Source organism: Nycticebus coucang, chromosome 2, assembly GCF_027406575.1.
Source record: "Nycticebus coucang isolate mNycCou1 chromosome 2, mNycCou1.pri, whole genome shotgun sequence".
Taxonomy (NCBI): domain Eukaryota; kingdom Metazoa; phylum Chordata; class Mammalia; order Primates; family Lorisidae; genus Nycticebus; species Nycticebus coucang.
Window position 1 is genome coordinate 7,139,095 of NC_069781.1, and position 16,972 is coordinate 7,156,066.

At 56.9% G+C, this 16,972-nt stretch overlaps 1 protein-coding gene across 1 annotated transcript in view; it reads right to left on the minus strand.

Annotated features, from left to right (window-relative positions):
• The window catches only part of HMCN2 (hemicentin 2), a 141,032-nt gene that overhangs the window by 68,896 nt on the left and 55,164 nt on the right, over positions 1 to 16,972 (minus strand). Inside the window, exons 23-29 of the mRNA XM_053559715.1 lie at positions 8,881 to 9,008; positions 6,009 to 6,263; positions 5,210 to 5,296; positions 2,120 to 2,314; positions 937 to 1,067; positions 493 to 640; positions 171 to 297 (exon numbers count right to left, since the gene is read on the minus strand). Coding sequence (XP_053415690.1) covers positions 171 to 297; positions 493 to 640; positions 937 to 1,067; positions 2,120 to 2,314; positions 5,210 to 5,296; positions 6,009 to 6,263; positions 8,881 to 9,008 — 1,071 coding nt within the window. The remainder of the gene's footprint in view (positions 1 to 170; positions 298 to 492; positions 641 to 936; positions 1,068 to 2,119; positions 2,315 to 5,209; positions 5,297 to 6,008; positions 6,264 to 8,880; positions 9,009 to 16,972) is intronic.

Sequence of the window (16,972 nt, forward strand, 5' to 3'; positions counted from 1 at the left end):
GGTGATCACTTGCTGGGCAGGAGGCACCTGTGCTGTCCTCAGTCCGGGCCCAGGTGGCATAAGCCACCCCCATCAGCCTCCTTGAAAGTGTTCAACCTCCCCCAAAGCCCCATCCAGCTGACCCAGCCCAGGTACCATCCCCACACCATCTGCCGGGGGGGGCTACTCACTGCCCGTTCTTGGTCCACTCCACCTGGGGTGTGGGGACCCCCAATGTCTGACACCGCAGCTCCACATCAGCACCAGCCAGGCTCAGAACCTGCTGGGTGGCCCCGGCTCCAAGCACAGATGGTGGGACTGGGAGTGGGAAGGGGTGGGAAAGTGCTCATACCTATGCACCCCACCAACCACAGGGCCTTTGCATGTGCAGAACCCCTGCCCAGCTCACCCTTCCCTCCCAGCCCTGGCCAGGTGGCCCTCCTCTCTGCCTACATGAGTAGGGCTGTGGGGCCAGACACGCCTGGGAGCTGCAGGGGCTCAGGCCTCACTCACTGAGCACAAGGAGATTGAAGTCCCTCTGGGCGGTCCCAGCCTGGTTCTCCACCCGGCAGGAGTAGAGGCCAGAATCACCCTGCTGGATCCTGGGGAAGTGCAAGGAGCGGGCCCCATCCAGCAGGTGGTGGCTGCTGGCCTCGGAAATCTGGGCAGAAGAGGCCCGAGGGAGCAGTGAGTGGAGATCCAGCCACCCCTGGCATCAGGATTGTGGGAACTGAAGCCCAAGGAGCTGGGTGGTGACCAGAGCAGTGATGTGCTCCCTCCACCATGCAGCCCTCAGGCTTCCCCACAGGACCAGTCTCTGACTTGCCTGAGCCCTGGTGCATCCCCCCAGACACCCATCACATCTCCCCACCACACCTTGGCGCATGCAGGAACAACCATCCACTATCTCCGATCCAAATCCCACCTGCAGCCCATCTACCCCAGGGAGAAACCCACCAGCTGCCCATCTTTCAGCCACATGATCTCTGGGGATGGAGAGCCATTTGCGTCACACTCCAGTGTCAGGGACTGCCCAGCCATGCCTGACACACTGGCCTTGTGCCCATCCTCCCGGATGCTGGGGGGCACTGGGGGTAGAGAGAGCAAGAAGCTGTCTCCCCTTTTCTTGGAGTCATAGCCCCTGATTCCCATCCAGGCTCTTCTTGGTGGCCTGGATAGGTAGCCTCAATTGCCACCCCTTCCCTAGAGCCTTGGAACTGCCATTCTGCTCATCACTGGAATCTCGGGAGGTGTGTCTGACTGCTGAGCTAGCCACAGGGGCCCTGTAGGCCTGCAGGTGGCCACAGCAGCCTTGTCCTGGCACACTGGCACACCAGGCCTGGGAGCCACACTCTCTGACACTCAGCTGTGAAAGGTGCTAGAGCCCTTGGGTGCATGTGGGTTTATACCCTGCCCGGTGTCACAGCCACCTGGGAGGGTTCCCCCAAGTCAGAATCTCTGAAGGTGGGGTCTAGGCTTGTTTTCACATGGAGCCATAAACAGGGACCCCGGCGTCTGGTGTGCATCCCACCTGCAGGGACAGTTGGTGGCAGTGCTCTCGCCATGTTGGGGGGCTCCTGGCTCACAGCACCCTGAGTATGGGGTGAGGTACACTGCTCTGGTGATGTGGACAAGACCCTCAGGTCAGTTTACCCTAAAGGTGGGCTCTAGGGCTCTCTCTGCCACTGGCCTTGGAAATCTGAGCAGAATAGGCCAGAGGGAGCAGTGAGTGGAGATCCAGCCACCCCTGGCATCAAGATCATGGGAACTGAGGTCCAAGGAGCTGGGTGGTGACCAGAGCTGGTGCTCATTTTAACATGACCTCACCTGCCAGGCCATTTAAAAGCCACATGTGGCATCCAGGGGCTTCCCCCTTGCTCTCTCCATGGGTGACTCCCAGTGCCACCTGCCCCTCTCCCAACCCCCGCAAGCCTTTCCCCTGGACAGTGCCTGGGGGTAGGGACCTGATCATCCTTTGCAGGGAGCTCTCAGGCCCTAGGGAGCTGGTGCTGCCATACCGGGGTGCCTAGTTGCACATCAGACCCTGGCATCACTATGGGCTTCTACCAGCCAGGGACATGGGAGGAGGGCACAAGCTGATCCCCAGGTCCCCACCTCCAGCTCTGGGGTCCCTGCCTACCGTGGACCACCAACTTGGCTCTCCTGGATGCAGAGCCTGCCTCATTGGTGGCCTGGCACTCATAGTCTCCACTGTCCATGGGCGACACGGAGGCCAGGAATAGAGACCCTTCGTCCAGCACTGCCACGCCCGGCCGGCCCCCCAGGGGCTCTGAGGATGGGCCCTTCCGCCACGTCACCTGTGGTGCAGGTGTCCCTGACAGGGAACAGTGTCATCAGCACCATCCTCCGGGAGTGTCAGACCCTCGGCAGGTGGGTCCAGACACCACCTCCATACTAGGAGGAGCATTTCCCTCAAAGCTGCTGCCCACACCCGCCACCACCCAGGCTGCATGTGCACTCTCCCCCAGGGACTGGGGCACAGGCCCGTTATATGGTTCCCTTGTCAGTAAGGCGCCACCCAGTCCCCTCATGTAGACTGCACCCCCACCACACCCCCAGCCCCTGCCCTGCATTTCCCCTCTGTGCTTCACCCCAGCTTTCTAACACATTAATTGTTTCGACTTCTACCGTCTGTTGTCCCCCTCCCCAGGGTCTTTATTTTCTTCCCTGCTGTACCCTCAAATGTTGGCACAGTGCCTAGCACACAGGAGGTGCTAAATCAATGAAGAACCGGCAGAACCCGGCACACCTCGTGGTGTGGTGTGGTGAGGTCAGCGCATACACCGTGGGAGGCACCAGCTCTGCCCAGCCTGACCCTCCCTTCACGATGCCACAAGCACAGACCCATCACTTTGCTGGCCACACCCCCATTGCATCCTCCGACGCTCCTCACGTTGGACTGTCTAACCTCTGTCCACACGGCCCAGCATACAGCAGGTGTGCAATAAACAGCTGGGCTCTGAGTGGACCATCACTGTCACCAGCCCAAGAACAGGGCCTGGGCAGAGGGGGTCCTCACATGGGTCTTGATTGAAAGGCCCAGACCCCAGGTGCATATACACCACGAGGCAGAGGTCACAGCAATAGCTCCAGCTGTGCACCCTGCTCTGTGGTGGCACACTGGGCAACCCTAGGACACAGTCGTCCTTACCCTCACCTGGACACAGCCTCTGCCGTACTGGGCTAGAGGGAGGCTGCTACCCCCCAAACTGGCACGTCAGCACCCTCACACTTCCATCACACCCACTGTCCTTAGCCTCTACTGGTCAGCAGGACTGTCACCACTAACACCAATGTCCTGATAACCCCTGTCCTGAAGCCGCCATTTGCCTTGGTAGCTGGTTGCCACAGACACACACCCCGATCCCTGATCTTTCACCCCCTCAGCTACAGGGCAGAAGGGGCCGTGGGCATGGAGGCCAGGGGCCAGGACTGAAGACTCTGCTGGCTGTGGAGGAGGAAGACGAGGAAGCTGTGCCTGTGGGCCAGTTACCTGATCTTTCTGTGCCTGCTGTCCCCTTCTGGGAACTGTCACCCCCACTGTGGGGACACACTTCACACACACACCACACACATGCATGACACATCACACATACCCTCCTACCCTCAGTTTCCCCCAAGAGCCATCATCCTTCCCACCACCCTGGGGACCCGCCCTCCACGGCGACTGGTGTGGAGGGGTGATGGGTTTTCAACTCTGAAACTTTCTTTAATGCAAAAACCCTGACCTGTAAAGAGCTGTAATTGCAGGACCACCCTGAAGCTCTGGACAGGAAGATTCGGGGGGTGGGGGACATGAGATGTCATTGAATGTCACTTACTTTGCTCCCCTCCCTACTTCACAGAGGAAAGTCCAGAGTCACGAGCAAGTAGGTGTCCTACCCACGAGGAAGCAGCAGATAGTGTCACCACAGGTCCCAGGGCCCCCACTCAGGTGTGGGCACTGAATTTGGTGCTGTCCCTTTAGCCCTCTGAGCCCAAGGTCCCAACCTGTCACCCAATAGGCAGGAGACTCGTGGCGGGGAGTCAAGCCGAGGTGGCTCAGTCTGACTGCCCAGGGATGGGGGTGCTGCAGGGCAGGGAGAAGGCAGGAGGTCCTGACTTGGCGGCGGGGGGTGGGGGTGGGGGGTGGGTGTCCCCACCTCCTACCTCCTGAGAGCACAGAGGGACTGCTGTTTCTAGGGACGGACACAAGGTGGCACCATGGTCACAGGCCCAGGACCTGGACCTTTCCAGGAGGGCAGGTCTGCACAGGGAAGCTGAGGGGCTCCCAGAGCCTATCCTGCCCTCGCCTGCCTCCCCCTACCCCAATCCTGTTCCAGGGACTTCTCTAGCGCCCCACGGCTGGAGGAGGAACCGCTAAGACCACCAGCACTATAGCTCCCGCCAGGATCTTTTATAACCTGCCACTTGCTACCAAGCAACCCAGACAGCACCCCTGGAAAGCACTGACCCCACGCAGGGGAGACAGCATATCCCCAAGGAGCAACACGCTCACCAGTCATGGAAGAGCCCAAAGCCTAAAGACACACACAGGCAGGGTGGATCTGCCATGAGCTGTGAAGTTCACGGAAGGTGGGTCTTCAGGGTGCATGGCCCTGAGCCTCTAGGATGTGCCAGGTGAGGTCCCAGAACCTCAAATTCACAACACCACTGAGTCCCCACGGCAGCCCTGTGCAGTGGGGCTTCTAGGACCTCCTATACACGTGAAGAAATAGGCTACACACCCAGGAAGGGCTGCGGCAGGGTCCAGTGCCGGACAGCTGAGGCCCCACACTGAGCTGCTGCCCCAAAGAGGGCTCCAGAAAACTAGGTTTGCCCAGGACCACACAAATCTATCCTCTATGAGAAAGTCTGGGGTTTGGGGGAGAGGCAGAGACCACCAACCCCCAATCCACAAGGACCTTGGGCCACTTCAGCCTCAGCTGTCATACCCCAGCTGCTGGAGTGGGCACAGGCAGGACTAGGTTGGACTAGACCCCACACAAGTCATGCCCTGGCTGTATGATCTCAGGTCACAGCTGGATGGCCCCAGTGATAACTGCCACCCTACATGGTCCTAGATAGGATGAAATGTCCAGTTTGGTGCCAGCAAGGAGTGAGAAACCCTAACCGTCCGTAACCCATGGGTGCACCCACCGTATGCCCCTCTTGGCTGCCGGAACATGCCCACCCCTCACCTGCCCAGGCCCACCCAAGCCAGCCTCACCTCTGGCAGGGCATGGCAGGCTGGCATTCTCTCCGGCCACTCGCTCCAGCAGGCCGCTGGTCTCGTCAGCCCCCCAGTGGGGTGGCTCTGGTGAGAGGCAACAATGTCATGTTTACACCCCTGGGCCTGAAGCTTGGTAGCTTCCACCCCGGGACCCAGGGCCAGAGATGCTGGCTTGTCCTCCACAGGGTGGTCCCCATGAGACAGCCACCGGGGCCGTGGCCTGCAGGGTCAGGGAAACCAGTTTGTACTCTCAAAACAGGGGCCAAGCATGGTCCTGCCCCCGCTCCCACCCCGCCCCCTTCCAGCAACAGCTTTCTAAGTAACAGCACAATGCTAACACCACTGATCCAGAACTTTCCAGGTGCTTCCTACATTCTCTCATGGACTCCCCCATTTCACAGGTGCAAACTCTAGGGGTCAGAGTGTAGATGACTGGCCCATGGGTATCCAGCTGGCCCCAGGCCCAGAGCCTACTCTGATGACTGGCCCACGTGCCTCTATCCACCCAGGCAAGTCCCAAGGTCATAGGCAGAGGGGAAGGAGTTCAGGGAACACCTGCTGGTGGCTCTGAGGACCTATTGGTCTACTGACCCAAGGGCTGACAGGGCCCTTGGATACAAGGCAGCCCCACGATTGCGGAGGCCAGGAGGTCCTCCCAGAGAAGGCCAGGCTGTCTCTTTGTCCTGGGAAAGAAGGGGATGGGCACAGAACCTGGGACAGAGATGAGCACTTCGGAAGTCCAGGCAGTGACTGGGGTTGGTGGGAAGAGGAGGCTTCTGGGTTTGGAGAGACTCACCCAGCACCCTGAGCTCCACCTCCCAGGAGTCCATCCCGGCGCTATTGGAGGCCTCACAGCGGTATCTCCCAGAGTCAGAAGTTCTGATGGCCGCAAAGTGGACAGAGCCCTCAGGCCCCCTACCCCGCAGGGCCCGCCCGTCCTTGGACCAGCTCAGCTGGGGCTCAGGGTAGCCCTCGGCCACGCAGTTCAGATCCAGAGCTTCTCCTACCAGCGCCTTCAGGACTCGAGGGCCCGGCTGCACCTGAGGAGGCACTGATGGGGCCGGGGTGGGGGGGGTGTCAAGTGGGAGCCAGGTGAGGGTCCCAGAGCCCAGACCAGATCACATCTCAGATGTCATCAGCAAAATTATCATGGTGCAACCTGAGGCTGGCAGGAAAAGACATGAAGACACCCTGCATGGACCCTGAGTGAACAGTCTGGCCATCCACCTGAACACACAACCCTCATGAGAGACTCACTCCTGCTGCCTGCCAGGGCAGCCAACCCGGGATTCATCCAGCTCAGCACACGTGGGGAAACTAAGGCAGCACGTGCATCCCAGCTCAGCTCCTCATAGGTGCTAGACCCTGTGCCACCCACAGCCTCTGTTTCCCCTTGTTGCAAAGCCCTCCTCCCAAGATGAAGTAAGAGGCAACTCAGTGCCCTGGCCCACAATGGTGCCTGAGGGATTGCAGCCAGTGTCTCTCTAGCTGGACATGATTCCTGCCTTGAGCTTTCCCTTCCCTTGGCTGTGGGAAGGACGGTGGTCCCCGTTTTTCTCACTTTAGCGATTTCAAGTCCCTGTTTCACCCTCCATCTCATTCAGTCCCCCTACAGAGCAGGTGATGCCGTTCCTACCCATTTCGCAGATAAGGCAACTGAGGCTCAGAAAGTTCTATGATTTGGCCAGAGTTGCCCCTCTCTCAGCTGCTAGGAGCTAAAGCCAGCACCAACCCTGGTTCTGAGCAACCAGGAATCTCAGCAGCTTCCTGAGGGCCCGGACCAGGTGAGCACAGGGGAATTCTTGGAGTCCAGGGACCACCCGGCTTTGGTGCTGCATGGGACACCAGAATGAGAGTCCTGTCCTCAGGGAAGCAGAGGCATACACCCCACCCCCCAGCCTCTGAGAAGGAGCCAGAGATAAGACCTTCTGCAGTCACTTGGCCCCGTCAGAGACCAGCCCCTCAGCCCAGGGTATCGCTGCCCAGGAGGGCTCCCTGCCAGGAGCACAAAGGCACACATACCCTGCCCACATGTGCCCTCACACACAACTGCTAAGAACAATAACAGCTTACCCTGTTCTGGGCACTCAATGTCCTCAATACCTTCTGACAACTCTGGGATGGGTATACTGTGGCCTCTGCTTCACAAAGCAGGAAAGCAATGCTCAGAGAGGCCAAGAAACTGACTGAAGGTCACACAGCCAGTGGAGCAGGGTCAAGATTCAAACCCAGCTCTGCCGATTCTGAGGCTCTGTGCCTTACCTTGCCTCCTTTTCTCTCTTTCCATCCCCCTGCAAACCCAGGCAAATCTTTGGGGTCCCCCCAGCCTGTCCATTAGTAAATGGGGTGTTAGCATACATCGGTGGTCTGCAAACTACTCCATAAAGGGTCAGTAGATGAACATTTTAGGCTATATGGGCCAGATGACCTATCTCAACCTCTTACCTCAGCCTTCAACACATAAAAGCACCCACAGATAACACAGATGGATGGTGTGTGCTATGTTCCAGTAAAACCTGTATTTATGGATACTGCATTTGAAATTAAAATATCACAAAATAGCTTGGGCATGGTGGCTCATGCCTGTAATCCTAGCACTCTGGAAGGCTGAGGCAGGTGGATTGCTTGAGCTCAGGAGTTCAAGACCAGCCTGAGCAAGAATGAGACCCCATCTCTATACTAAAAAAAAAAACAAAAAAAACATATATACACACACACACACACAAACTATCTCTACTAAAAATAGAAAAACTAGCCACTAGTGGGTGCCGGTAGTCCCAGCTTCTCTGGGGGCTGAGGCAAGAGGATCATTTGAGACCAGGAGTTTGAGGTTGTTGTGAAATAGGACTCCACGGCGCTCTAGCCTGGAGCAATAGAGTAAGACTCTTGGTTCAAATAAAAATAAAAATAAAATATCACAAAACATTATCTGTGTGGGGTTTTTTGGTTCTATTATTTTAAAAAGTAGAAACGATTTTTTGCTTATGGTTCCAGTGATAACAGGAGGTGGCCACATCTGGCCCTGGGGCCACAGTGTATCCTGGTCTGGATGACTCCTAGGTTCTTTAAGAGGCCAAATTCCCTGCTTTTCTGGTACGTGACTTACACTGACTGACTCCCTGAAGAGGACCTGGATACCCAGGTGAATGCCCACCCCAGGACCCCCAGCCTGGACTGGGACCAGCCCCACAGTGGGGTGCTCAGGACTCCACCAAAAGACATGGGTTAGGAGCGTGGCTGGTGCCCCCACAGGTATATAAAGTGCATAGTTGAATGGGTTAAGAAGGAGCTGGGACCCAGAAGGGGTTCCCTGGGGGCCTTGGTAGTTCCCAGCAGGAGAGGGGTTCTGAGTGACCCCCTCGAGCTTCTTAACACCGATAAGCCCTGGGCTCCTGGGGCAGGCACCAGGCAGAGACGCTGTCAGACCCTCCTCCCAACCCCCAGGGCCTCCCAAACCTAGGTCCCCCTGGGGTCTGCCCTGCATCCTGGGCCACAACCAAGGAGTATGGGGAGAAAGGGGCTAAGAAGGAGACCCGACCTGAGGACAGGTAGGTGAGCAGGTGCCAAGGTCCTACAGAGGGAGAGGTGATAGGACTGCGATGTCCTGGGCATGGGAGGGTTTGGGGAGCGGGGATGGAGGAAGAGACCAAGGCAGGGGCTTGCCCTACCTTGCACCCTGAGGACATAGCCACGGGAGGTAGACCCTGCAGGGTTACTGGCTGTGCACTCGTAGTGGCCACTGTCACCCACCTGGGCCTGGGCCAAACGTAGGGAGCCAGAGGGGAGGAGTCCATGCCTGCAGGAGTAAGGAAGGGGCACTGATGAGACCCCGCTGATCCCACCCCCATGGAAAGGCTTCAATACCAACCAGCCACCTCCCCTAGGAAGCCTTTCAGGACTGTGGCAACAACCCCTGCCCGCTCCTCCAACTCCACTGCCCTGAACCACCAAGCCAGGGCCAGCCAGTGTCCACTGGTATGAGAGATAAGGAGCACTGGACTAGGAGCCCACCAGCTAGGGGTCTTCAGCTGTGTCACCCCAGAGAACTGCTTCACCTCTTAGAGCCCCCATTTTTTCACCTGCACAATGGGAGGACTCAGAAGGTCTCTATTTGGGGTATCAACAGACCCCTCCACGGGGTCCGGCAGAGCCTGCTGCAGATCACCCCCTCCTCTACCACACATGCCTGCTCCAAGGTGGGGGGAGCTGCCAGCCCTGGGGGCCTCTGCAGCTAAGCACAGTGCTTGCTGGTACCATTGCCTGGAGTGGTGTCGGGGGCCTCAGGAGGCAGCAGTAAAAGCATTGTTGCCTGCCCCAATCTGGCCCACCTTGCTGAAGTCACCTGACCCCTATCCCCCAGGGATCCAGGACCCCCAGCCAGGCTTCTGTAGCTGGGCTGGACCCCAAGGGACCCCTGCAGACACGATGTCACTGGCCCATATGTGTTGGCTCCACACAGCCTCTGACCCCATAAAACAGCAAGGGCAGCTGTGGCCACTGGCCTTGGCTGGCCTCAAAAGCAAGTAGCCAGTGCAGGGGTGGGAGCACCCTCGAGAGGTGACCAGCTGGGCTCTATACCCAACGGGCCTGGGCTCCAATCCCAGCCGCACCCTCTTTGCTGAACCTCAACATCCTCCTCTGCTAAACAAAGGTCACAGAGCCCCTTGTGTAATCCTTGCGGACCCCTGTACCCCTGACCTCTCAGGGTGGCTGCAAGGACCACCTGAGATGCTGCAAAGAGCTGGGCATGTGGATCATCAGGGGTTCACTCTGTGCCCCCTGGGGCTTCTGACTTTGCCCTGGTGTGCCTCTGTAACCCCATCTATAAAATACGGCAATAACCCCCCATCCAACAACCCTCTCCAGCAGTCTGTCCCCAGCATCCAGTGGCACTTGGACAAGTTCTCTGATGCTGGGGATGATACACTGGCTGGTGGGGTCTAAAGCCCAGGTGCTGGGCTAGACTGCCCACAGCCAAACTCTTCAGCCATGTGCTGTGTGAGGCTGTCCAGGTCACTCAGCCCTCCTGTGTCTCAGTTGTCTCATTTTGGGAAACTGCCAACAGTAGGGCTCATATGGCTATCAAAAGAGCTGAATGATCTAATCCACAGCATAACATCTGGAGCAGAAGGCACTCAACAAAGGTCAGCTGTTTCCATGGTGATAACAGCACACGCATAAACAGGCCCCAGCACTGTTTTGCATGTTTAAAACATCCACGTAAACAGCATCATACATGGGCGTGTAGGTCAGCTCCATTCATTTTCACTGTTGTATAATATTCCTTTGTATGATCAAATCACCATGTATTAGTTTGCTCCCTTTTGAATGGACACTTAAACATCCAGACCTTTCTTTGTCCTGCCTCCTCTCTCTCATGTTTTCTCTCTTTCCTTCACCAGCAGAGCTCTCTGCACAATGCTCTCCTATGTCTCGTGTACACGGCAGCAGCCCTCCGGGGCCACAGACGCAAACGCTCTCAGTTGTCACAGGCCTCACGCCATGCAGGGCAGGGCTTCTCCTCAGAACTCCCTGGCCGTATGTGAAACATGCAGATTCCCAGGCCCCACCAGCGACTCTGATTCAGTAATGGGTAGGAATGGGGCAGGAAGTAGGGCTTTACCAAGGCCCCAGGTGGCTGATACAGGTGGCCAAGTGACCACCGCCTGGGAACACTGGCTGGGGACATGAACAAGTATCCCTTCCCCAAGAAGCAGTGTGGCTGAGCAGATGGGAGCGGGGCTTTGATGACCAGTGGCTCCAGGGAAAACCCTCATTGTGACTCTCACAAGCAGGCCTTAGACCAAGGACTCCATCTCCCTAAGCGTCAGTCTCCCCATCAGCAATCACAGGAGATGGCAAGTATGAAGTGACATCACACACACAAAGCCTGCAGTGCCTGGGCACAGTAAGTGCCCTGCTATCAGCAGGATATGAACCCCTGCCACTATCTGGGTTCTCGCCCTCCAGCCTCTAAGCAGGTTACTCTGTCTTTAAGTATAGAGGAGGCCAGTGCAGTGGCTCACACCTGTAATCCCAGCACTCTAGGAGGCCGAGGCCAGTGGATTGCTTGAGCTCATGAATTGGAGACCAGCCTGAACAAGATCAAGACCAGTCTCTACTAAAAATAGAAAAAACGAGCTGGGTGTGGTGGTCCTGTAGTCCCAGCTGCTCGGAAGGCTGAGGCAGGAAAATTGCTTGAGCATAGGAGTTGGAGATCGCTGTGAGCTATGATGCCCCAACACTCTACCCAGGATGACAGAGACTCTGTCTCAAAAAAAAAAAAAAAAAAAAAAGTGTGGAGGAAATAGAGGGAAAACAGCAGCCGGACAAGCATTGTCCCGGCCACATATAAATGTTTAAATATTTCCCCTGCAGGGTTCCCTCACACCACCTATATATGGCTTTTCTCATATATAGCTTTTTTTTTTTTTAAGTTAAATAATGTTTACGTGTCAACATCCACCAAACAAGGGCCAAATCAGTTTGGGCTGAAACTTATCCCATCAATCACACACAGGCCGGGACCTTCTCCCTGTCGAGACTTCTCTGCACCACCTGGGCTGGCCAACAGGGACAGCCTGGGTCAGGGGAGGAGGCCTGGCTGGGAATGGGGGTTCTGGTCCCACGGTCCAATTATGCTGCAGATACACTATAGCCTCAGGCAGGGCCGTTCACACCTCTGAACCCTAACTTCTTCATGTTTGCAAAGGCGGATCCAGACCCCAGCATCTCAGAGGCTGCTCTCTGGGTCCTCTGAGAACTGCTAGGACCACAGACCCGCTCCCTGCCCTCCCCACCAATCCCTTAACAGGATGTGGGGGAGGTGGGGGAAAACCTCTAAAAGTAGAATCAATTCCCAGCAATAAAATTAGGTTTTGTCTTTGTCATGACCAGCCCCCACGTCATTTCCTAGAAAGAGTTTGAGAGTTTGCAGCTTGCTACATCACAAAGGAAGCAACAGAGGAGGGGAGATCCATTTTGCAGTGGACAAGACCTGCCTGCCCGGCAGAGTCTGTGTTTGCTCTAAATGCCAAACTGGCCATATCACTGCCCTGCTCTCAACCTCTCTGTGACTGCTCACTGTTCCCCGGTCTGTTCTAGCAGACCCTAGCCCCCTCCACCTCTGCATCTGCACCCCTGCAGGGTGGCCCTGGCCACTGCTCTTTCCACTTGGGACACGCCTCCACTTCCCATTCCCTAAATAACACCTGCTCCTCTCTGAACACTGAAATGCTGCCTCCTCCAGGAAGGCTGCCTCAGTGCCCAAGGCTGGCAGGTCTGGCCCAGGGGTCCCACAGCAGTGTGCACATTCTGCCCTCACCATGCTGGCTTTTCACCACCCCCGTTGGTCTCATGTGCCCTGGTATCTTGGGAATCTGGCCCAGCCCTGGCACATAGTGACTCTTCCCCATGACCCTGTCCAAGCTCCGGTGCCTGGGGCTTCCAGGGCCTCCCACCGTCTGTTCCCTCTCCCCACGGCCCTCTCGCCACATTCCAGAGGCTCCGTGGGGAAGCAGAGGCAGGGGAGATGGCAGGAAATGAGGAGGACATGAGTCTCTCCAAGGAACAAGCTGCGTGTGGCGTAATTAGCAGGAGCAACTTCACCAGCGTGTGCAGCCAGATGGCTCTGTGCAGCGCCCAGATGAGCGTAGAGAGGTTCGAGGGGAATTTCCTGTTTATGACATCCATCTGGCGCGAGCCTTCCCTGTCAGCAGCAGGGCACACGCAGATGTCAGAATGGAGGGAGGATCACGAGGGGCCAACCCACGGCTGTGTCCCATGGGCAGAGGGCTGCCACGGAAAGGGCTCGGGAAAATGCAAACCCCGGGCACACCTGGCTGCCTCCTCCTCAGCACACACCTTGAGGCTGTCCTCTGTGGCCCAGAGAAGCTTTCCCCAGGAATTCATGACACCTATTACCACCTGCCACTGTCTGATGGTGGCATGAATGAGGATCCAGGGTGCCCAGTTCCCCAGCAAGTCCCCAGCCCTTAGCATAGGACCTGGCCCATAGTGGGTGGTCAATAAACATCCCAGCTGTCTCCCGTCCACACAGGTCCACCTGTCTCGCCTTCTCTCACAGTGGGCTCTGTTCTCCATACCTCCCTCCCACACCCCTTCCAGGCAGCACAGGCTCCAGTGGGCTTCCCCGGCCACTGCAGGCTGGATTCCCCCATCCTGGTATATCGGGCCTGATCAGCCAATGGCTCATTCTTTCATTCATCATTCATTCATTCAACTGAGAAAGAGACACTGGGGTCAAGGTGGGCTAGAGGCTGCCGCTACAGAGGAAATGCTACTTCAGGCTGCTCAGAGTGTGGGTTGTCCGCGTGCACCCCAATTCCTCCTGTGACAGTCTGTGTTGCTGGTTCCGCCACCTCTGTTTAAAAGCAGAGAGGGTCAGTGGCTATCGGATGAACGGCATTCCCCGAGGTCACCCAGCCCACCAGAGGGCTGGTCGCCGCCCCCCCCCACCCCCCCACAAGGCAGACAGCCCTGGACGGACACCCCTGTCTGTGAGGGCCGGGGGTGGGAAGCCTGACCTGGAGGGTACCTGTCTCACAAATGGAGACCAGCACCACAGGCCCTTGTCTGGAAGCCACAGGCGGAAAAGGCAAGCTGGAGAAGTGTAGGAAGAGGAAGCCGACATAGACCAAACGGCCAAGTACAATGTACAAGAGGAAGAGAGCAGGAAAGCGGCACGTCCCCACAAGCCCGGGCAGCACCAAACCAGCAGCAATGCTGGGGCTGCTAACAGGAGCGGGGCCGGCGCCCACAACAGCTGTCAACTACTGGGAGCCTTCTGTGTGGCACTGTACAGCAAAGCACACTCCCGCTTGACACTGTACCTTGTAGTTCCCACTGCCATCACCCCCTTTCACCAAGGAGAAGACAGAGCCCCTGAACACACAGTTCTGGTGTCCACAGCCACTCAGCTGGTCAGGGCACTTGACAGCAGGACTTGACAAACTTTTCAACTGCTGCCCTGAGCTCAATGTCTGCCTCTGAAAGTCGGTTCACTTAGATGTTCTCCAGGGAGACCCCCTGGCCATGGGCTGACAAGACCCAACCTCAGGGCCACCAGACCAGGAACCAGCGAGAGCTTCAAGGATCCACCAAGGCACAGACCCTATGCAGGGCCCTTGGGGAGTCTGTGCATGCCACTGGCTCATGGGGGCAAGCCCCTCAGCTATAGGCCTAACGTCATGCCTCTGGTTACCCAGGCCAGCGGCCCCCTTCCAGAAGAGGGGACAGGTGGACCAACAGCATCCTTAAGAAGGGGCAAAGGAGAAGGGAGGTGGGAACAGGGAAATAAGACAGCCTGGATAATGAGGGAGAAGCAGCTCCATCTCCCACCCCACCCCCACCCCCGTGTTTGGGATTTGGGATTTGGCCTTGTGAGGGACCCTGGCCGGCTGCCTCCGGGAGCTGGAGCTGAAGCCAGGAGCACTCACAGCCGTCTCATCTCCTCATCAGAATCACAAACAAACACTGTTGCCTAGAAACACAGCCTCGCCCCAGCATCCCCAGACTGAGTCGTGGGACCAGAGCCTAGATACTCCCTGGCCATTGTCCCCTGCACTTTCATTTCTCAGGTGGGAAGACTGAGGCCCTAAAGGGCCAGGGTCCTTTGGGTCCACTGAGTGGGGTGAGGCCAAGAGAGGACCTGAGGTCTTTAGCAGCCTGATCCCACACACCACCACAGCCCATGTCTTTTATCTCCAAGGCTGCATGTGGCACAGCCCTGGGTACCCAACATTGTTCAGTCGATATGTTGACTTCAATTTTGAATTCATAACTCAGATGTTCTTTTCAAAAACATCAGTCCACAAGCCCAGGCACAGTGGCTCATGCCTGTAATCCTAGCACTCTGGGAGGTCGAGGGGGGTGGATTTCTTGAGTTTGCAGGTTGGAGACCAGCCTGAACAAGAGTGAGACCCTGCCTTTAAAAATAGACAGGCGTTGTGGCAGGCGCCTATAGTCCCAGCTACTCAGGAGGCTGAGGCAAGAGAATCACTTGAGCCCAAAAGTTTGAGGTTGCTATGAGCTGTGACGCCATGGCATTCTACCGGGGGTGACAAAGTGAGACTCTGTCTCAAAAAAAAAAAAAAAATCAGTCCACAGAATAAGAAGTACCCAGTGACCGTTCCCACCCTCGGACTTAGCTGTTTGATTTCAGGACTATTCCCAAGGGACTGACCCAGGAGATAAAGAGGAGCGTTTTTGCGAAGATGTCCCGACAGCCCATTTATTACTGCTGACAATTGGCGGCGAAGCACATGCCCCAAACAGGGAACAGCTTAGCAACGACGAGAGCTGAGTGCCCTGGAATGTTATTTTGCCCTTTAAAATTAAAAAAGTAGCTGGCATGAAGCCAGGATGAATCAAGAAATTGAGTAAATGAAAAAGAATCGGTGATAAGGGCAGAAAGTAGGAAGTGCGAGATTTAATCCTACTGCAGCATCTGCATGGACGTGAGCAGATCAGAGGGGCTGGGACATGGGTGGGGTTCAGAACAGGGCGGGATTCAAGCTCCTCGGATGCTTCTTTCCCATCAGGACTTTCTGAGTTCAGAACATTCCCCCAGGCTCTCCAGAGAGAGCAGAGGCCCACCTGACCTTGGCCCAGAGGCTGGTGTGTGTGAGCCCGTGTGTGTCTGTGTGCGTACATGCCTGTGTACATGTCTGGGTGTCTGTGTGTGCGTCCACGTCTGTGTCTGTGTGTACACGTTCCGTGTGTGCTGGTATCTGTGGGAGTCAGGGCCCAGCCCTGGAGTTGTGTGGCTAGGATTCTAGTCGCCCACTCCTGTGTTTCTGTGTCCTCAGAGGAGTGGGCACAGCGTTGTTCACACCACCCCCCACTGGGGTGGCAGGAGGAAGGGCTCCGAGGTGCGGCACAGCCTGGCTCCCAGCCCTGACTGTGCCGCAGAAGCACGGGGAGCAGGCTCAGTCCTTCTCGAAGGACAGAGGATGGGGCGACTGCAGGGCTGTGTCCTTGAGGCAGCTCAGCAAGGTGGATGGAGTGTGAGTCCCAGCCGAGGAGAACAAGCGGGGTGAGGGTGGTGTGGACGGCGCTGGCTCCTTACGTCAGGGCTGTGAGCTGGCCCTGGAGGGGCATGAACAGCTACAGCTCAACGGCTCTGGGGCTTCCAGAGTGGCAGCCTCGAGGTCCAGCTGCGGGGCCCCTCGGGGAAGGAAGAAGAGTGGGGGTGGGGGGAGGGGAGCAGACCGACAGCCAGTCCTGGTGTGTGTTTTCCATGGGCCAGTTTAAATCTCCATTTTCCATGAGTCATTGTGGGGCTGAGAAGGAGTCGTGTGTGTCCAAGGGGGACTGAGCTTCACCCTGTGTGAGAAAAGCACCAGCCCGCGGCAGGGAGCCCCAGAGCCTGAGAGTGAAGTCTAAGGTGCAGTGGGAAGTGAGGTCACTCAAGGTCGCTGGGAGGTGGGAATCACCCCAATGTCCATCTGCCAGAGAGCAGATAAATGACAGGTGCCTCCACACCCTGGGGCACTATTCAACCATTAAAGGAACGAAGTGCTGCTGGTGCTATGACTGGGGGAACCTAGAGAACATTCTGGTAGGTGTAAGAAGCCAGATGCAAACGGCCACACACAATTCCATTTAAATGAAGTGTCCAGAATAGAGAATCCAGTGAGACAGAATGTGCCATAGCGGTTACCAGGGACTGGGCAGGGCTGGGGTGGGGCTGAACGGGGGTGTGGAGGTTTGGGGCAGGGCGATGAAAATGTTCTAAAG